The sequence below is a fragment of the Sciurus vulgaris genome (genome assembly GCF_902686455.1).
Source record: "Sciurus vulgaris genome assembly, chromosome: 11".
Taxonomy (NCBI): domain Eukaryota; kingdom Metazoa; phylum Chordata; class Mammalia; order Rodentia; family Sciuridae; genus Sciurus; species Sciurus vulgaris.
In genome coordinates, this window is record NC_136472.1 from 99,884,325 (window position 1) to 99,906,961 (window position 22,637).

The 22,637-nt window shown below is 38.0% G+C and overlaps 1 protein-coding gene across 2 annotated transcripts in view; it reads right to left on the reverse strand.

Annotated features, from left to right (window-relative positions):
• The window catches only part of PDGFD (platelet derived growth factor D), a 231,221-nt gene that overhangs the window by 60,030 nt on the left and 148,554 nt on the right, over window positions 1–22,637 (reverse strand). Inside the window, exons 2-3 of one of the 2 annotated variants that reach the window (XM_079102003.1) lie at window positions 18,358–18,544; window positions 14,743–14,923 (exon numbers count right to left, since the gene is read on the reverse strand). In XM_079102003.1, coding sequence (XP_078958129.1) covers window positions 14,743–14,923; window positions 18,358–18,544 — 368 coding nt within the window. Of the gene's footprint in view, window positions 1–14,742; window positions 14,924–18,357; window positions 18,563–22,637 lie in introns of both variants that reach the window. The other variant, XM_079102002.1, reaches the window with a different exon arrangement.

The window sequence follows — 22,637 nt, forward strand, 5'->3', positions numbered from 1 at the left end:
TCCTCCTGAAGTACTGCCACCTCCTCCAGTGAAATAAATTCTGTTCATGCCAAACAGTGAGTGAATGGCATTTCCCCACACTTCTGTCATCAGCTGTTCCCACCCTAACCGTTACTACTGTTAAGTAATGTCTTAATTCTTCATGGAAAGTGGGCTAGGTCCCTGAATCCCCCATCTGAGTAGGTGTACATAGTTATTTATTGAATCAGTCACTTCAAACCCACTTTTAATAGGTACAGCATCTGAGTGTAAACAGATAAATCAAGTACTACACATATTCCTTTATTCAACTTGATTTAAAATATACAATGGGTGTCCACAATGACCCTTCTTCACCTATGAAAGGAGGGAAGGATGAGATGGACCCCTGATCACTTGTGTTTTTGAGGATAATGGGATCTGTATTGTATGGAGATTTTTTTTTCCTTTAAAAATATGTTGCTACAGCTACCAGTCCAAATTAGATGAAGTATGTGTCATCCAAACTGGAATGGGTTGAGGAGCCATTAGAGCAGAAATTATGGAATTATTAGAACAGGGGAAAAGAAGGTTGACACTGAACAGCTGTTTGGAAAAACCAGCTCACGCCAGCCCACAGCAGGGGAGAGGCTGGGGTGGCGCTCCACCACCAGGCCCCATCAGCACAGAAGTCGTCATGCCCACTGCAGACAGCTGGGAACACAGGCACCGTGTGGTGTGTTTTTCTCTGCAAGTCAACCTTATTTTAATAGTGAAAATGAATAACTGTTCTCCCAATTGAAGGTAGGTAAGGTGGTGTCCTTAAAATGAAATCCAGTTTCCTGAGGGAAGAATGTATTAAGGCAATGGACTGCATTTTTTTTTTTTTTTTTTTTTTTTTTGTGAATTAAACAAAACACTAATATTGCCCTTCAAAGTGAATACCTGGGGTACATGATGGTTCTACACAGGCAATTAACTAATGAAACATGTGAACCAGCATGCTGTTTGATTTGCAGATGGTGTAAAAGTAAGAGGAAGAATTAAGATATCTCTTTTAATGGGACTTACATATGTTTATCATAATGTAAAAGTATGAATTCCTGATAGAAACACTGGGCTTTCAGAGGGGATTCACAATTACCCCATAATTTGTAATGATACCTCAAAAATAAGTGGGGTCGTTATGATTTGGATCTTGAAAGTCTTCTGTATTAATGCAGGAATGTTCAGAGGTGAGATGATCAGATTATGGGAACTGTAATCTCCTCAGTACATTAATCCATCTGATGGATAAATAGTTTGAATGGACTACTGGGGGGTAACTGTAGGCAGGTAGGTGTGATTGGAGGCAGTGGGTCACTAGGGGCATGCCATTGGACTCTATCTTGTCCTGGTTCCTTGCTCTGTGATGGGCTGACAGATCTGGCTCCATGAGAATGTTATAGGCCAGACTATATGGGAAATGACTAAACAGACTCCATGTCACTTTGAGACTCCATGTTATATAGGAAATAAGCTTCTCCCATGGGAACATCTTGCCTCTATACCCATCAACAATTGCTTAACTTCTCCCATGGGACCACCCCACCTCTGTCCCCCATCATCAGTTACATAGCGTGAAATGTTTAGCAATACAAAATGACAATTGTTATATAATGAAAAATTGCTCTCTTTTGATTCCTCCTAAACAATGTACCTTGTGAACGGTGATTGTATGGATGTTTGTAGCTAGGTAAGGGTCGTTTTGACCCACTTCCCCCTCTGCTGATGATCTCATGATGTTAATGTGAAATTTTGAATCATAGCAACAGACACTTATGATTGATGTGATTTTTCGTATAAGAACCCCTACAACACTATGGTTGGGGTTGTTCTCCCAATAGCCATTTTTTAGGGCATTGTGTGAGACAGTCAGCTGGCTGACTTAATAAAGATTCTCAAATTTGAACTTCTCAGTGGTGATCAGTCTGTTCTTAAGTTGTGCCCCTAAACAGCTCTTTCTTTGCTTTCCAGCTGGGAAGCAGCTTTTCTCCACCATACCCTTTTACCATGACATTTTGCCTTACCCTAGGCCCAGAGCAACAGGTTCTGCCAACCTTGAACCCAACCTTTGGATCTGTGGGCCCAAAATAAACTTTTCCAACTCTTAAGTTATTCTTGTCAGATACTTCGTTCACAGCAATGAAAAGCTGACTAACACAGAAGCATTCACAGTTTACAAAGTGCTACTTCATATCTCACTTCTTTTAATTCCATTGTGTGCTTGGTACATAGTAGAAACAGTCACAGATTTTTTTCCAAAAGGTATCTGAACCAAAACAAGAATTTAAGTAGGACATATACTGAGTGACTATCTTGTACCCTGTACTAAATGATGTAATTGTCTCTGAAGTGTTCCAAGTCTAATGATAAAACTTCATGCCAGAAAGCAAGTTCAGTGAGCTCCGTGCTGTAGAAGCAATGAAATGAGGACACTGTGAACTTTGGGGATGGTATCAACAGAGAAAGCGATGAATTTTCAGGCTGTTTTCTGCTTTAGAAATTTCTATCAAGGAAAATAATTCTTAATGGGCTAGCACATCAGAATCAACTTAAGAGTTTTTTTTAAATAAAGTTTTTCCTGAGAGATCGTGAGATTCAGTCAATTTAGGCTCATTCTTGGGCATCTATATGTAAGAAAGAAAAAAAATTCTTAGATGATATTAAATACGTTATGGATCATTCTCCTGGAATCGTGATAATTCCTGCTGGCTAAATTATACTCAATAGTTTAAGCCTGAATTGCCTTTGGTCAACTTTCTTCCCTTTAGCTTTAAGCTTCATTGCTTTTAAATGCAAATAACTTGGGATGGTAAGGCTTTAAACTATTATCCGTCAGTGACTCATTTTGTTCTCTGGGCTTGGGTTGAAGGATACCCCACCTCTTCCTTGGGTCAGCTACTGCTTTCTCTATTAATCATTTCCTGACCACCTTCTCTTTCCTGGGGACACAATTACTTTCTCTTCTCCCCTCTCAGGAAACCCCTCAGTTTGTATTACAGCTATGACTTATCCCACTTCTGCCTCACCTGACTGTCTGGAGGTGGGGCAGGTTTCATGGCTTATCTGTAACCCCAGGACTAGGGTGGAACCTGGCACAGCAGCTGAGACCACAAAAAAATGTTTGACAGAATAAGTGACTGAATTAATTAGAAAATCAACTTATAGCCTAATCTACATGCAAGGTCTGCTAGTCATTTTGCTTTGTGAGGAGCCAACATTTGGGCATTTGGTGAGGATGGAATGGGTGGGGGGCACACAGCTCTGCAGATGATGGCAAGAGGAACCTGGGGCCATGAAAGTGAATTTGTTTTGCCATTCTGCTTGCAACTGACCTCAGAATAGCATTTTATTCTCATATTGATGCACAGCACATACGTTTTTGTTACACGAGGGACACTCTTACAAAAGGCTCAGAAGGAAATGGAATGATTTACAGTTGTTTATACTAATTGTAAAATTAAAACAAAAAGAGGTACTGGCCTGAAATTTTAAATCAGATATCTGCCTTTGTAACTCTGATATTCTTTCGGAAATGATTTCTTGATTAGGTCTATGTAATCATAGTTTTATTTTTTAATAGTTAAAGATCTCTTCCCAAGCTTGGTTATCTATCAAGGTTAAATGAAATCATTCTAAATTAATGATTCATATTCCTTTTTGTTACCTATTATAGAGATATTTTTTGTATAGATTAAAATACTTGGGGTTTTAGTGTCCTTTAGTTTCTTGTACAAATACCTGGTTTTAGCATTTTAGAAAAAGAGAAAATGCCAGAAAATCACATGGAGTACTTATGGCCTTAAACAACTATTCACTTCAGAGACCCGGCCAGTCTTTGGGCCAAAAAAACATAGTAAGTGCTATTTGCACAATGTTTTGTAGAATTATATGGGGAGTGAAAGTCTTTCTACAACAGTGACATCAGGAACTTTTCAAATCCAAAGCTACTCTTAAAATGGAATCTTAAAGGTATATTTCAGGATTATTTTCATTAACAGTTCAAAAAGGATTCACTCATGCAAGGCACATTTAATGTAGCATAGCTGAATGGAGCTATGGTTTTTGGTTTCTGGTTCTTCCCACACTGCCTCAGGGTTGGGTGTTTCTAACTGAAAAGTAGATTGACACTGCATTGCTGCTGTTGGGTAAGATCCTACTCTAAGGGTCTTCCCTGTGTTTATCTGGTCCTGTGACCTCTTAAGGGAACTTGGATCTTGTGCTGTCTCTAACCCCATGCTCCTCCACCTCTCATTCCCCACCCCTGCCCAGATTCATGCAATGACACGCTAATTCTCACTATGATCTGCTGGGAGATAGGGTGTTAGGGAGTTAAGTCAAATACACTAGTGCCCTTACAAAAGAGGGAGAACCCTCTCACTCTGTCATGTGAAGATACAAAAAGTAGATAACCTGCAACCCAGAAGGAGGCTCTCGCCAGAACAATCAGTACCCTGACTTAGATTTCGAGTCTCCAGAACTGTGAGAAATAAATTTTTGTTGTTTATAAGTCATTGGAGCTACAGCACTTTGTAATAACAGTCTGAACCCAGACACAAACAATTTGATTCTAACACTTCAAAGACATTTAATGGAAACAGTAATAACGGCTCTCTCTTTTGTCCAGACTCTGCACCAAACCCATAGAGTTTACAAATAATCCTCCAACAGCCTTAGGATGCAGGTGGATCCACCACATCTTACAAATGGAGAAGCAGTACCTTGAGTAGTTTAAATGACAGGTCCCAGGGCTTTCATCATCTGACTCATGTATCATCTACCCCGTATAGAAAATCTCAAAAAATAAAATGAATGTCACTGGAGCCCCTTAAAGTTCTGGAAAAGCTCTTGAGAGTTCGGCAAAGCCCTCTGGAATGAAAGACTTTGGGGACTTCAGAGATCTTTTGTAATTATTCAGAATCCCCAAATCTTTCCCAATTGCTGATGCTATTCCTGAAGAAAGTCAGCTCAGCACCATGTCCACAAAGGACCTGAATTGTGTCTCCTCTGATGTCAGACTGACACAGACTGAGGCAAGGCCAGATGTCCTTGATGCACTTGCCTGCATGTTTCTTTGAGGTTCACAAGTTGTGGAGACAGATTTTTACAATCAGAAGGCTTGGTTATGGTGACATTTCTACTCCACAGTTCCTCTGACTGACATCTGCTGCTCCCCATCCTCCCTCCTAGGCCATCTTTCTCCCCCACTCCTTCCAAAGTCCAGTTAGTTCTGGAGAAAAGCAGTTAAAGTCTTTAGTGTGTTGTGACTGCAACATAAGAGAGGCAGCAAGACTTTCAGGTTCCATGGTCTACTTCAGGTTTCATGGTCTATTCATATATTTTCTTGTTATACATAATTGAAGGTTGCTTTTTATTGCTTTTACTCCAAACTGTGAAATGCATCTTAGCTACTTAATGATTGCATGTTGATTCAACTCAAACGTGGTAAGCCCTTTTTAGAGCAATGCCCCAGGTTAGACTCTGTAGGAGTAAGTCACCTTTGACCTTCAAGGAGCTCTCACTGAGGGAGAGACAATGAGACTCCTCACGGGCTTTTATGGATGGAAAAGACTGGAAAGAAATATGCCAAAGTATTATGCTGCTTGTGTTTGAGTGATGAGAACTGCAGGTACCTTCATTTTTCCCCCTATTTCTTCTTTTCTTTTTCTATATATTTTTAAAAATATTGGGGCTATGTGTATATTATTTGTTCTTTGAAAATTCATAATGTTGATAAAGAATAGCAAGCTGGGTGCTTAACATAATGAAAGAGTTTATGTGGTTGAGGAGTTAAGGACAAAAAATGTTCCCCTCACCAATGTGACTTTGGTAAAAGTGGGCTTGGATATTTTTGGAAATATATATGGGAAATTTAACAGCCTGGAACTACAGGTGGGAAGTCATGAGGTCGTGGGACATTGAGGAACAAAGCCGTGTCTGGACTGAAAAATATATACAGAGAGAAAGGAGAATTGCAGCTGGAATGTTAGATTGTCAGAACATGGATGGCTCTGCTCTGAGTAGCAGAGCGAAGTATCCAGAGAGTTTTCCTTGGGAAAAACTGGAGTCGTTTGTGATTTTTCAGCTGGAAAATAATGTGATCCCGCTCTACTTAAGCTGGCAGTCATGCACAGGATGGACTGAAGGTAGAGGAGACAGAAATGAGGCAGAACAATCAGGAAGCAATTAGCAGGACTGGGTCAAAAAGCCATGATTATTTGATTATTTATTCTTGTAGTTCTCTTTTGCAGATGTGGCTCTGTGCCTTTCAATCTCTCTCTCTCTCTCTTTTTTTTTATTTTTGATGTTTTTTGCTTGTCTGGCTCCAATTTTCAATTGCAAAGCAAGGGAAGAGTCACTTTGAATCTGTAGCTCCATTTTCTCACAGGTGAAAGCAACACACTTGAATGGAGGTCAGCCTTATGCTGTCATAGTCCCACGGATAAAGGAAGCATTAAGGACAGCAGTTTTCAAGGAGTCCCAACTATATGATTGATTTCTAATTCCTTAATTCACCTGGGAGAAGACTGCTGTCTCTCCATAGTTCCTGACAGACTTGGGGATCTCTCTAGAGAATGCAGCAGGTCAGTGAGGTCTCCTTAGAACCAGAGTGGGTAGAACTGAGTTTCTGAGGACTTTTACCAAAAATAACAGCTTAAAAAGCTAAAACATAAAAATCACTCTGTTTCGTACCCCTGAGGCTTACACAGCCATTTGCTATTCCATAGAGGAAACCCTTCCTTCCATATTACTGCCTCCGCCCACAGGTATGGAGACATCAACAATCATGCTGGTCTCTTCACGTATTTCTTTCCTTTACTACCTCTTCCATTCCTCTCCCTTTCCTGAAGCCCACCTCTTCCACATTTTCCTCTTGGGCAGTCTTCTTTTGGCACTGGCCACTGGGAAGGGTCTCCTTGCTCTGCTCCACATCCTGTGTCCAACCTGTGCTTGGCATCTGCCTGTTGTGACTATTTATGACCATTTGTGACCAAACCAGTGGTCTCCTGTGTAGTGGGAAATTTGAGTGTACCCCCATCTTTTATTGACCTTAGAGTCCTTACAAGTATCCTTGAGTCTGAATTTGTATCACAGTTAGTACATTCCCACTTTGACTTTTTATTCCAGACAATTCTCAGCTGTAGTTGTAGCAGGGAGTCCTAAGCTTTGGCATTCCTTGGAATCCACTGAGAAAACCATTGTTTTGACATCCTTTTGGCTCCCTGTATCTCTTTCCTACTGGAGGATGGTAAGTGGTTAGTTAACCCTGCAACACTTTGAACAGACTCTTCAGGGTATTCTGAAATACCTCCCTTTTTCTTCCTTTTTGCTTTTATTTAGGCAACACATTCTTCCTGGGATGTTCTCTCCTCCCTGACTCAGCTCAATAATCCCCAATTTTATGAAGGTAACTACCCCTCTTCCTGTGTGCTGGGAATATCCTGTAAGCATTTTATCACAGCCACTCACACTGTTTTATAATTGTGTACCTTTCTCCCCCATAGGACTCTGATTTTTTTCTTATATGCAGTGAGTCTTCAGAAATATTTGTTAAATTTATAAGAGAACATTAGGTAGAGTTTTTTTTTTTTAACTGAGACTTCAACACTGTTTCAAAAAGAAATACTGCTCTGTCTTAAGTGTGTCTTAAATATGCAAGTCATTTTCTAATGTATTTGAATAGCTTTTATCTTCATTTTTTTCATTTGCTTCATCAAAGCAAAATAATAATACACCAAAAGACACAGTTACAGAGAAAAGGTTCTGTTATATAAGGTACAGTCATCTAAAATCACTACATCTTTCTGGTTTTCAAGGACAAAGTTTACTTGTAACATATAATTAAATACTAGATAAACAGGATACTGGACTTTCCAAGTGTCATTACACAGCATCCCTCTCAAAGCTGGAAATATGTTTACTCAGCACCTGGGGGAGTCATTTGCTCATGTGATTAACAAATGGGGTTTATGAGGAAATTAATTACAGCAATAAAATATTATTTCAAACAAAAGGACTGGTTGACATGAAAAAAAAAAAAAAATTCCCCAATTCAGATAACACAGAGGCAAGATGTGTGGGGGCTTTAACAACATCTATGGATCCATGAGACATCATGGATTAGGTTCAAGGGCTCCCTAAAATTTTGTGTACATGTGTGGATATAGTTATTTTTATGTGAAGTAAGTCCACAGCTTTTATATCTCAGGAGTAGTTTATGTATGATCTCTGTGACCAGGTAACCATCTAAACTCTGTGTTTACTGTCTAATTTCTAAAATGATCCAACCTATGTTCTCATTGCTTCACTTGTAAAGTAAAAGGGTTGGCATAGGCAGAGACCTCTACAATGCTGAAGTTCTAAATTCTACGTTTTTCCTAAGCCAGTCTTCCTGGGGATACTTAATTCAAAGCTTAATAGCAGTAGGTTATTAATGGCATACCAGGCACTGCATTAAGCACTTTACATATAAGGACTCATGCATTTAATCCTCACAGTAATCCAAAGTGTTAAATACTATTATTATTCTTTTGTTGGTCTTTAATGATATATTTATTAGTAGTAGTATCAGGACTGTATCTATCAAATTATAAATTGTACAAAGGCAGGAACTTAGTCTGTTTTTCACTACTCTATACCCAGTACTTATCTTAGTGTATAGCACATAATAAATGCTCAATAAAAATTCTGTTTAATAATACATTGAAACAAATGAATGATTAGGCAAGGCCAAGTAATATTACCCTGAGGTTTTAGATTTTATTCCACCTAATTTTTTTGTTTTCTCATTCTCTCTCTCTCTCTCTCTCTTTGGTACCAGGGATTGAACCCAGGGGCGTTAAACACTAAACCACAAACCCAGCCCAATTTTTATATTTTGTTTTGAGACACGGTCTCACTAAGTTGCTTAGTACCTCGCTAAATTGCGGAGGCTGGCTTTGAACTTGTGATCCTCCTGATCACAACTTTTAGAAAAGCCCAACTTTCCCTTTATTCTCCTTACCAATTACCATTTGTTTCTAGACCTAGGTATGACTTTGTCAAATTATCCTTTGTTCCCAGGTTATATTGAATTTTGCTCTTTGCTCTCCCATGAACTTTATTACCGTTCTGATCATGTATATGTTTAGGACAGTAAGCTATTATAACTGATTCACTCAACCCTCCCCAACAGAACACAAGTTCATCAAAATGGTCTCTAATTGGTGAAATTTAAGAATATTAGTGAAATATTAAATAAGAATGTTTTTCTACTCCTGCCAATAAAATGCTGCAACAAAAAAATTCCTCTTTGTAAGAAAGTATGCTTCAACCAATATCCACGAAACTCCCAGACTTGCCAGCCGGCTGCAACACTGACTCTGCTGCTTGAGCAGACATTTGACCCTTGTGGTCTGCAGTTCTCCTGTCTGACCCTGACCACTTCCCTGGTTTTATTTATTTCAGTACATTGTTAAGTGTCTTACTGATAAGACTGAGTACCTTGTGAGTGTCTTATTTCTAGCATCTGACCTTAGCCGACCTTCTGGTTTTAGCTCTCTTATCCCAGCCAAGTACTGAAAAAGTTGAGATATGCAAAACAGGATGAACTGAGATAAGGAGGAGAAACGGCCCCCTCCTCACTCTTACCTGAGAGGAGTTAGCAACAGTTCTGCTTCTCTTTCTCCTGTTTACTTCCTTCTAACTGCCTGAATGACAAGGCATCAAGGGAACCACGGCCACCAAAGAAAAGATGCCTTCTGCTTTCTATGGCAGCCTTTTCTGTTTCAGTGCTTGCTCTTCTTGCTTAATGCACTCTCTTCCTAGAGCTTCACGTGATTGACTCCTTTAATATTTCAGTTGCAATTTTATACCCACTGATCTTCCTTGACCTGTGGCTGGAGTGGGCCCCTTTCCAGTCACTCATCGCATTGCTCTCTTTTATCTGCCTTTATTGAATTTCGAATAATCTCTGTTTTACGAATGTGCTTATTTCCCTGCTTCCATGTTTAGTGTCTGTTTCCTCTCACTGGCATGAGAGTTCCTGAGGGCAGAGACTCTGCCTATCTTCCACCATGCTGTATCTCCAGGGCTTTGGACATGCCTTGTCTGGCTGCTGGTGGACATTTATGAAACAATATCACAGTTCTTATAGTTCCCACACCACCTCCAATAGGATACAATGGAGAGGTAAGAATAGAGATAAATGGAACCTGCTGTGGGAATCACTACCTATACCTTGGCAGTCCCTGGCTCTATATTCGGTCCTGGCTAAAGTGGCCAGAACACCAGTGGATTTTCAGGACATTCAACAATTTTTATCTGGCTCTACAAATCAAGATGGAACTTGCACACATTTTGCAATTGAGGAATTCCTTTAATCGCTATCTACAGTTTTTAAGAATTTGATTTAGGAGAATGAGATAGATTGTACACTTTTATTTTGTTGTTGATAATTTGCTTTTGTTTCACTAACTGTTGAGTTTTAGGTGAGAAAAATTAGAATCTGTAAAAGTTATAATTGACTCATGTTCAACTCCTGGATTCTCCTATTCCTCCTCTTCCATCTTTTCATTTTCTTCTTTTCCATCTTCTCCATTTTCTTCTTTTTATGTTTTAAATCATTACTTTTATGCACCATCATGATTCATTTGAGTTTTAGACTCAATGGAAAAAAATTTTTTTTTTCTTAATATTGGGGACTGAATCCTGGGGCACTTAACTACTGAGCAATATCCCCATCCCCAGCCCTCTTTATGTTTTGAGATAGGGCCTTGCTAAATTGCTGAGGCTGGTCTCAAACTTGTGATCCTCCTGCCTCAACCTCCTGAGCCTCTGGGATTACAGAAATGCACCACTGTGCCTGGCCTCAATGGAATTATTAACTGCATCACCTGAAGTTAATTTGCTGCAGAGACATTTAAGAAACTGCCTGATAAAACTGCATTTTTATTTTAGAAAGTATTAACAATGAATATTAGTAAACTACAATTTATGAAATAAACTAGACTTAATAAGATAAAAAATTCTGAATAGCTTTCAAATGACTTAATTTATTTTTTAATTTTTAAAAGTACTTCTTTATTAAGTACATGTATCCTCACACACACAGGCATATAGTTTTCATGTTTGTTACAATGTATAACATTTCTTCCTTGGATGAGGAAAATGAATCATTGTCACAGTGCACACGTACACACACACATGCACACACTTACATATACTAACAACTAGGATGTTAGAACAGGACTTCCAAGCTTACCTGTCACCTGATATGTTAATTATACCAATAATAAAGATATCTACAATGGCAGTAGATATTTGAGTAATTACTAAATTCCAGGAAGAGTCATTTATAAAAGTTATCTAATTTAATTCTCACAACTACCTAATATCAGATAGCATTATCCCCATTTTATAGATGAGGAAACTAAACCGGTAAGAAGCAGAGCTGAAGTGCATAATCATGTCTGTTCATTCTCTGCACACTCCCCACAGGGTGCATTATAATTGGACGCATTTCCAATAACATACTTAGTCATTCTCAAAAAAAGACCATGAAACCATTCTTTTATTTCTCCAACCAACTGGATTTGCAGTGGGAGATCCTAATATATTTAGATAATTACATCAAGCAAGTGTTTTATAACATTACCCATTTTGCTTAATTATGCATTCTGAAGCTATCTACTCTCCTCAGTGAAGTGAAATTAGAAAAGAAGGCTGAACAGGGGAGCAAGAAAATGAAATTAGGCAGTTCTTATGAATCATATTTTCTCAGGAAAGTGTCAATCCACAAACATAATCTTGTATAAGGCACTGTGTAGAATCCACATAAGAATATTTGTCCTATACTCAGAAAGTTCACTGCCATTTATCTATATATGTATATATAGATAATTATGTATAATCATCATTACTAATTATGTACACATATCTGCATGCATGTATATATGTAGTGATTATGTGAAAATATATACACACATATTCACATACACACATATAAACATGCAAATATTTAATACATACTACACATATGCATATATGTACACCCAATTCATAATGGTAAAGGTAGGATCATGATTACCATTTATTGAGCACTAACTGTATCCTAGTGCTAAGTATTCCTATCATTTTTAAATCTCACACCAACTTCAATTTTAAAGATTGTTTAAAGGGTAAGAAAGTGATTCAGTATCACACCATTTGTAGTTGGTAACCTCTGCCTTCAATCTGAAATATGCTTTACAGTACAGCTCTAGGAAGAGATTGTGACAAGTCTATTTATACCTTCTACAAAAGGTAAAGGATTGAAATCCAAATACAACAAAGTTGGAATACAGAAATCATTCTCAACCAAAAATAAGTCATCTTAAAGTTATCCATTAGTCTCCCATGATTTTCTGGGGTGAAAAATTGACTAAAACTGTACACTGGATTGTTTCAAAAGTATTGGGCATAGACCATGCAGACTTTATTGAAGGGCAGTGGATCTTGAGGTCCTCAGCACCTGTTGCATACAGCCTCAGAAGTCCCTATACACCTGGACAGGCACTGAAGCAGGAAGAGCAAAGATACAAGGAAGGAAGAGGAGGCAAGGAAGTGGAAAGGGAGATAAGAAGGGAGGTAAGATTGACCACTCCTAACAGCTACTTGCCATTTTCCAAGGACACTTGTCTCCATCAGAAATTTTTTGTAGGGCTCAAATTTCCCTAGTGCCCATCATTCCTTAAAGTAGGGTTGCAAAGCAGCTGCATTTGGTCCTGGAGATGTTTAGCATTCTAAAAGCCACCATTTAAATGCATTTTATGAGGGCTTGACATTTCTAATTCCACTGCCTTACTATTAATCTATCTTCAGCCCACTTTTGGTTTTGATTTTTGGCTATTGAATTTATAAACCCTGCTTTAAAGTTTCTTCAAGTAAAACATTAACATGAAAAAAAAAAAAAAAGGATTTTCCCAAAACAGAAGTTAAGACATGTGATATTCAGTGCCTATCCATGAAGAATCAAAGAGAAGAGTTGTATCAAAAAATCACATGTCCATGGTCTCTATCTATGTATCAGAAGACTAAGATGATTTTGCCTCTTGGATTCAGTGACCAAAATACTTCAGGCCAAATTGACCATACTTAGTGCCAGAAGCCTAGTAGGAGGCGGGAGACACATGCACCTCCATGGAGCAGACCAAGAGTCCAGTAGGAAAATACACAGAAATGTTCTAACTATTGCCATTTAGTTAAAGTACAACTGAACATAGGAGTGGAGGCAAATGTCTGAGGAAAGTGACCTTGAACAGTTTTCATCAAATTACAGAGCCTCTCAAATTTTCCAGTTAACACTGGTTGGGGAAATTAGTGATGAGTTCTTACCATACCTCTACACACCTAAAACAAGAACATTCATTCCTCCCCTAGCCCATGTTTGTACTGCCCTCTACAAAAGGAGTCGTGTTGCCTTAAAGGGGTTATGTAGAGTCAAGGTGTTTCTAATTGACTGTGGACCATTCAACTTAGTCATAAGTCAAGCATCACAGAAAGCACATACATTAGTACTGATGGTATCCATACTTTAAGGGACAGAAAGATCTTCCACAAAGTCCATCTATCATCATTCTAACATGCCAAGCCTGCTTTGTCCATAAACAACTGAGAACAGAAACATCACTGAACACATTAAAAGGGAAAGAAATGTAGACATCAAAAAGAAATGTAGAAACCAAACGTTCACACTTAAATTTTAATGTTGAGCAGCATTGCATGATTCTGCAATAATGCTTGATGGGTTATTTTCAAATTAAAACTAGAAGCAGTGCCACATGCTATTTTTTCATTTACAATAATCTGATGTAGAATTCGCATAGTATTTCATAGCTCACCATAATGCAAAAAATCATAAGATTAAAAAAGTAGCAAGATTTTTCCTATTCTAAATTTAGTTCTTAAGAGGGAAAAAAAAATCCAACATATTGATGCCATTTATAGTACTGTGTTCTACTTTGGCATCTCTTCTTGATGCCAAATGAATGAATGAATAAATACATGATTGTGAGTGACCCAAAACCCAGAATTAACTGTTTCTGAACGTGTTGGCTAAATATGAGGCAGAACATGTTCTAACAGTCAAAACCTTCCCCCAACCCCATATCTGTACTGCCCTCCACAAAAGAAGTGGTGTTGGAGAAGGCTGCTGAGTGTTTAAGTAAAAGTAAGCATGCATGTCATCAACAAGGTTTAGACTTTTGGGATCTCATGATCTTGCAGATGTTTGTCAAACCTGAGGCTCTGTGATTATAGCATGAACCCTTCCTAAATCTGGGTCATCACTTAAACTAAATTCTTCATGACTTTCTTTTTTTTTTTTCTGTGATGAAATTTATGGTCAATTTTTCAAACTAGAAGAGGAAATATTTTCTTCAGTTTGAATTCTTAAAACCTATTCAAAGTTCACATATCTTCTATTTAGCTTGCTTCAGTTGAATCAATGTAATTTTGTATCACTTCACTATAATTTTACTTTTTTATTTACTATGCTTTCTTTCAAAATGCATGGCCTAAAGATTTATATACTAGATCCAAAATAGTATTCATTACAAAAAATAGCCTTTAGAATTTTGACCATAGGATAGGAGCAAAACACACCATAAGGAATTAATATAGTTCATTTACCCTCATGCCACTGTATTTAATCTCAGAAAATGATCTCTATCCTTCATGAAACCAGTGTCTGCCTTTAATCATAGGGTGGTTTAGCTAACTTACCACAAAAGAATAATAAATCCTGAATCCAGGTTTTGCCACAAAGTAGTCATCAGATTTGAATGTTATTTTAATTTGGTTTGTTCTTGATGTTATCCTAGGAGGAACTTCCTTGTGTCCACACCATCGTCCTCTGATAACTGTACTGGTTTCAGACACATCCTCAACTTCCACAAAATCATACCTAGAATCAGTTTTATACAAATAAATATGTTTTGATTAAAGTAGATTTTGAAATTCATAATTACACAGAGAAATTAAAACCAACATAAGTAATTTATCATGACCTACCGATTGAGATGAACAATATAATGTACAGAATTGGTAAAAGGAAAGGTAGTCTGGGATTAGGTTTTCCAAACTCAAAGTTCAATGGTCTATTCTGAGAAAACTTCTACATGCATGCAGTTACTGTTTCCAGGTCATCAATAATACAAATGAACTACTGTTTGAGCATCTAGCTTAGAGAGATATCTTAGAAAAACTAACAACTGTAATCTGTTTGTATATTTTAGATGTAGCTCAAATTATCTGCTCAAATATTTATTTTATAAAGATTTTAAAACAAATTTACAGTTTGAATTAATTTAACACACCAGTTCTTCCTTGAGGACATGATTGATATTTATATAGCTTATAAAATTAGCATTCTCGTTGCAGAAAATAAACAGGATATGGACATGATCTGTTCTCTTTCTGGAAACTATATTTTGGAAGGTAAACATCATAAAATGTGACATTTGTCATAAGGGAAAGCATTTAACTTTGGGGAAATGTATGTAGAAACTATAATGGTCAAGTCTGGACTGGTTAAATGGTGTGAACTGAGGACCACAGGCTCACCTGGGGCCCTGATCAGAGAAATATGGAATCCAGGACTGAGGAAAACAGTCACAGCCTATGTAGTTATGCCATGTGACGTGTGACCATCTGATCCTTGAAGTTCTTCCATATGATCCTATAACAGTAGGACATCTTCAGTGACACAGTTTATATCTTCTAGGGGTCATTTACTTTATTTTCAGACCCCTGAGATTTGAAACATTCTGCTTGTCTGGCCGAACTATCTGTCTTTCAGTTCAGTCATCAGTGTCTCGCTCTTGAGCCCTGCCTTTCTCAAATGACTTCAGATATTAAAGTCACAAGAAGAGGGTGGGCATTCCGGGTGAACAGTGGCATAAAACTCTGATGCATCTTATATTTTTTCTGTCATGGTTACCAGAAAGAATCTGCATAAGAAACATTAGAGCTGAATATGATTAAAACTACTATGGATTTACCAGTTTTACCCATTGGGAAGGGGAATCTAGGGAGTAGATGAAAAAATATTAACATTGTTACTACATTTCTTTGACAGTGATTTATGAGGCCATTATGTCCTTTGCCTCAGTTTCCTTATGGACAAAATAAGAAGGCTTATATAATTTTAACAGCTGGATATCTCTTGGGTGCTGTGTAAATTAATTACTTAACATTTATATGGTGCTTGGAAGGTAAAAAGCACTAACAAAACATCATTATTTAGGCAATAAAATATTACAATGTAAACATCAAGGAGGCTTTGGAACAGATGGTAGGAAATCAATTGCATTTCATTTTGTATACAGTGTATGTAAATCATATTTACTGCTCAAAACATAACTAAACTTGAAACTTTGTTAATAACACAATAGGTCACTTTAGTTTTTAAAAAAAACAACTTCAGTTAAGTTTTACTCTGAGTCCAAAGTGAAGAGTGTACCATGTTTTTTCTTAGGGAGGGTTTTGGGACAAGTAACTGATCTGCTTTTTCCCCTTTCTCTTGCTTCTTTAACTCATTCTATATATTTTGAGACCCAATGAGATATGATGGAGGGTCCAGAAAGAAAAATATTCTAACACTCATTGTCCTATTCTCAAGGCCACTGCTAGGGTAAAATCTCAGCATCCCAGCTCATTAGTGGCTTCCCTTCTGTGGAACTGTGATTGTTTCCTATCCAAAATCCCTTGAAATTTGAGTGATGAGATCTTCTTTTATTACTCATAATAAGCCCCTTTCAGCCACACCTGAGTTTTTCCTGATGTGATGACACTTGGCCCCTAGATAGGTTCAGGATGAAGGATGGTGACCAGAAAGACTGAGGCATGATTACAAGGTCAGAACTTTCAGCCCCACCCCTGAACCTCTGAACTGAATCACCAGTGGCCAATGATTTAATTACCATGCCTCCACAATGAAACCTCCACAAGCCCTCCAAACTATGGAGTTCAGAGAGCTTCTGGGTTGGGGAATATATCAGGTGTTAAGAAGGTAATGCCCCCAGAGAAGGAGCCTTTCCATATACCTTGCTTTATTCATCTTTTCCAAGGGAGAGTTGTGAGACCCCCTGATTGAAACAGGGGAAGCTTGGGTCCTGCACCTGAATTTAATGGAGGGAAGTCTTGTGGGGTTGGTAGCTAACTCCAAGTAGATGGTGGTAAAGTTGATATGAATTGTAGGATACCCAGATGGTGATGGAAAAATTGGCTGATGTGGGGGAAAACCCCCAAACATTTGGTGTCAGAAGTGTTCTGTGAGTAGAAAGGGATCATGGGACCTTCTGTTTCTCACCTTTAACAATCTCACCTTCCATCCTCACCTTTTAATAGAGATTTTCCGACTAGGATTTTTTTTTTCTTTTTTGTCAGTACAGAAAATGAGTTCTCCCTTTCAAGGTTGAAAAGACACAAGATCAGCTTTAGTTTATTCTCTTTGTAAATATTAACTGGCTCTCCTTGCATGTATTAGTCTCTGTTTTCTGGCATACATTACCCTCTATGGTCCTAGAAAGTAATAGTCACTGCTGTTATTCTTGGGAAAGTAGCAACATAATAAAAGCTGTCAGCATAATAAACATTCAACAAAGGACAACCAAATTTGAGGCACCTTTTTTTTTTATTATTCAAAGGAAAATAAACCTGCTAAAAGGATTTAGCAGTTCAGTAGTTCATTGGTGATGCAGAACAAGTGCATGCAGTAAAGTATGAAAAGGAAAGAAAAATCCTCCCCAAGTCTAACACATGATAATTAAGTGAGTAAGATGCTATGGGAGAACAATTCAAACAACAGCCTGGACTTTCTCGGAAATGTGCTAAGAAGGGAGAAGATTATCCGGTACAACTTTCATCTTCCATCCCTGGCCCAGAAAGCACAGGAAATTGGTGTTTTAGGAACACTGAACCTGGGGTTGCCATCTCTTCCTTCCTATCCATATCTGAATTCTTAAAACTATGAATTCAGAGTAAGGTCCTGACCAGATCCTCAGCTATCATCTTCTCCCAGTTTTGGGGAAGTCATGGTTACACTACCTTGGGTCAGTTGCTGAAGCTGAGTTGGGGGTTATGCCCCCTAAGCTCATGCCAGGTTCCCACACTCCTACCAGGTGCAGCTGCTGCAGGTGACTGGGAGAATGGATGCATCTACCTGCTCATAATAACTATTCTCTGCCTGGAAGGTCATGGACCTCCAGATTCCTTTTTCAAGAAGGGATATATCTTAGGTAGGTCCAAAGGACTCAAGAGGCATGTCTGATGTGATGTTTTAAATTCACCTTCCTTTCATACTTAGTACCCTAAAGTAAATATTTTCCCCACACTTACCTGCAGATATCATTTTCTGCTTCCTCTAATCCAAACTGATTGTCAAATGCCAGCTGTATCCTTGTTTTGTCCTGGGAATGGAGCCGCCATGTCAGAAGTAGGTTCCTGGGGTAGCTATTCGGGAAGCGAGGACTTTGTACATGGCCATTTCCTGTCACATGGATGGTTTCTTCTTTTCGGTACAAGTCTGTGAGGTGATTGCTCTCTGTTAGTAGTCACAACTTGTATAAATTAGTAGGTTGCTCCAATTACAGGAAAGCAAAAAAAGAACAATTTATAATACATAACATTTCAAAGCACTTCTTGATTTTCTTTACAAACATGAGACCAAATGGTAGCATTCAGATTAAACTAACAATATTTATTTCTATTATTCACACCTCCCCAAATTCTTCACAAAGTTCAATGCCCAAAAACATCATAGTTTGGGAACTCTCTTAAATCATTCCTGACAAACAAAAATTAACAATTATTTTAAACCTCAGGTTCATTTTGATTAGAATTAAAATCAGCAAACAATTTCAAATAGTTCAACCCTCCTTTTTTCTATGTAATTTAAATAAGTAATTTTTATTATGCTGACAATGTAACTATATTTCCAGTGACTAGCATAGGGGATACTCAATAAATATTGTTGAACAAATAAATAAGTGAAAACAAAGACTCTAATAGTGTTCAATAGCCATTTATCTTCTGTGCGTATTGCATTTTTTTTCAGTGAGTTTCTCTACCATAAAACTACAACACATATATAGTTTTATGGTTCAAAAACTACATACATATGTAGCTTTATGGTAGAAAAATATATTTTGGGGGCCATGGTTTTCTGTTGCTTAAAATAGATCCAATTTTTGAGTATTTTCTGCACATTGTATAATGAAGAGTTTATCTGATCTTTGTCTCGGGTTTATGAAAAGAATCAAACCCTTGGAATTTCCCAGGTGGTAGGAATACTTTTGTTTTTCATGGTGGGTCCCTGAAATTTCATCTGAGTTTATACTAATGAGGCAATTTACTGTGGGTGTCTAGGTGGTTTCAGGGGGGTTGACCATGCCAGAAGATCAACATGGAAGTAAAGAAGGCTTTCTGCCACTTGCAACCAGCTTGACCTGCCAAACTCCAGGGTGGAAGCAGGGTTGGAGGTCAAGAGTCATGTTGTTAATGATTCAGTCAGTCATGCCTGCATATGAAACCTCAATAGAAACTGAATTTCAGAGCCTGGAAAAGCTTCCTGGTTTGTGATACACATTAATGTACCAGGAAGGTGATGTGACCTGAGGACACAGAAACTTCATGCATAGAATCCTCCCAGACCTCACCCTATATGTCTTTTTATTTCACTGGTTCTAATTTATGTTTTTTATAATAAAACTTTAATTGTAAGTATACTGTTTTCCTGAGTTCTGGGAGCTGTTCTAGGAAATTATCAAAACATAGGGGCTGTGGGACCATTGAATTTGCAGCCAGTTGGTCAGAAATGCATGTGGTCTGAGTCCTCCAAATCTGCAGATTGTTCTTCAGTGAGGGTAGTCTTATGGGGTCTGATGAAACAGGACTTAAGTCTAAGGAGTTTAAATCAGAGTTACATTGCACACGGGATCTATTTTTCATATCTCCCACTATTCAGAGTTTTTTCCATTAGACATTGGCTTTTTAGGCCCTACCACAAATAGACCTCTAAGCACACTCTATTTGTGTTTTCCTGCAGAGAGTTTACTTTGAGGTCTATAATTCATTGAGCCTGGTCAGGGAGACTAAACTAGCTGGTGGAAAGCACTATAAGGTAAGCCTGCTGAGAGTGGCTGTTAAGCTTCCAAAATAAGAGAGGGAGGACAGGACAGGAATTGACATGCAAAATACAAAAGAGTGTCTACTTTACATGATTTTGTGCACATAAAAATTTACTTTTTATTTTTTAACTTGCTCAGTGTTTAATGTGAAGCAGCTTACTCAGCTAGATTTTGTGTAAGACAGAAAGAGTCCCAAGAGGTGCCTTGGTAGGGGAGAGATGTCCCCACTCTCTACCTCAGGATGACAGCACTGGATATGTAGTAAAATCACCATCTCCCCTGAACTTGGCAACTGGACAACCTCAGAAGAACTGAGAAACATTTCTGTCAACTGATTCATAATTATTCTCTTCCCTCGACCTTATGTAGCTATGGACATTATTATCTGCTCATTTTGTCATAGGGAGTTTAGGAAATCAATCTGAAGACTGTTTTCTAGGTTGTAGGACCTGAGATATCAGTCACTCAACAATGATCAAGTAAATGCAAACTCGAACCATATGTACTGCGGTATTTTCAAGACTTCTTAGTTGAGTATTATTTTCTTGTTTTTTTTCCATTTTCTTAGCTCTTTCTTTCTAAGTTAGTGTTTTTAATCAAAAGCAAATTTATTCTAAAACGAAACTTTATATCAATAATTCCTTGGCAACTGGATTCCATTTGCCATGAATAGAAAGACCATACATCTAAATATATAGCTATTACATTGAAAAATAACCATCCAGTTGATCAGATTATTCCTTTGTATAATAAGGGAACCAGATGGCACATTTCTTTTGGTTTCTTTCAGGGGTAATAGTCAGTGATTCTGTGTGTGCTTGTTTCCTGTTTCAGGTGCTATTCTAAATTCAGGTATAATTTAAGAACATTTGAAGAATGGTTCCTACCTGACTATACCTGGAAAACAAAGTTTATGCATACCAGGAACAAAGAAAGGCTAAGTGCTGAATGTAAATACAGTAGTTGCAGACCTAGAGGGTGGTGAGTACAAGGGGCATTCCTGGTATCATAGTCAGAGGCCTGTCCGCAGCAGTCAACCTGACCCAAGGGAGTCGGGGAGGAAATGGGCTTTAAATGCAAACTACAGAAATACCTGAAAGCCAGACAGAAGCCCAGCAGAAGTGTCTGCACTTGATAAAAGTAGAAACAGGAAAGCTGTGGAATGGGCAAACAGCTTGTGGAAAGTGCTTCAGAGGGACTCTGTCTCCTGGGAGGTAGCTATTTGGGTGATGTGTTCTAACCTAGAAGGGCAGTTGGCCATGAAGCTGCATGAGGGAAAAGTTAAAAGGAACATGTAGTTAAGAAAGGAATGCAAAGTGATGGGTCAGAGTCAGTAGCAACATGTAACTGGGTCCAGTGTGGTATTTTTGACACTCAGAGATATGGCAAAGAGAAAAGTTTTTAAAGACATACAAATTCAATTTTGATGTGGTGATGAAGAATTCAAGTGGAAATGTTAACAGGCTTTGTGGATATGGGCTGAGACCTGAGGTGAGAGAACACAAAAGATGTGAGGCCTAGAGGAAGTCTTAGGAATCTAAGTCTTTCAGAGGGGAAACCTGTCCTCAGGAGGGATGGCTAGGCCTGGTGATGGTACACATGCCTGGGGGTGGTAGCTGATGAAAGATGAGTTGGGAAAGTTAGAAGTAATGGCTGGAAGTGAAGCCAAATCTAAGACAGGTTAGAAAAGGGATGATTTCATGATTACTGATACAGTAGTCAAAAGAGTCAAATGCAGAAGCCAGACTAGGGAAATTTTCTAAGTATAACAGTGATTTGTCTCTTTTTTGTTTTAGGACATAAATTGTCTGGATTGTTTTAAAGACACTAACTCTGGTTATAAGTGCAAGGCTAATTATACTTTAATGATGATGAAGCAGGTAGAGACAGGCATTTTTCTCTCTCTGTATTTTTTATATTGTTTAAGACAACATTGTTTCTGGTTTTATAAATTACTCACAGATCTACACTCTACTATTAATTTTTCCAATTTATTTTTCTTTAAAAGTAAAAATTTGCAAAATATACATGCACCAAATATGAATAACAGAAAGTTATAGAAATGTTTATTTTGAACCAGGCATTGTCATAAGCACTTGTGTCATTTCATTTATAGGGTCTAATCACTTTATATATGATCTGCATGTATATGCAAGAACATGCACAAGTATGAACATATACATTTGTAACAACTCTCTGGAATGTGTATTATTATTACCACTATTTGACATCTGATGATTCTGGAGAACAAAGAAGTCAAGTGTCTTGTTTGAGGTCACAGAGCTAAAGGTGGAATCAGAACACAAACCCAGGTAACCTGGTTGCACAGTTGATGTTCTTAATCACTGAGCTATATAAAGTATTCTTCCCTTTTAATCTGAAATTTGCTATAAGCAGTTTTAGACACTTGGCTAGCTGTAGGACACTTTACCTTCTGAATCATGTTGTTTACATATAATTTATAACTTCATGCCAACTCATGGCTAATCT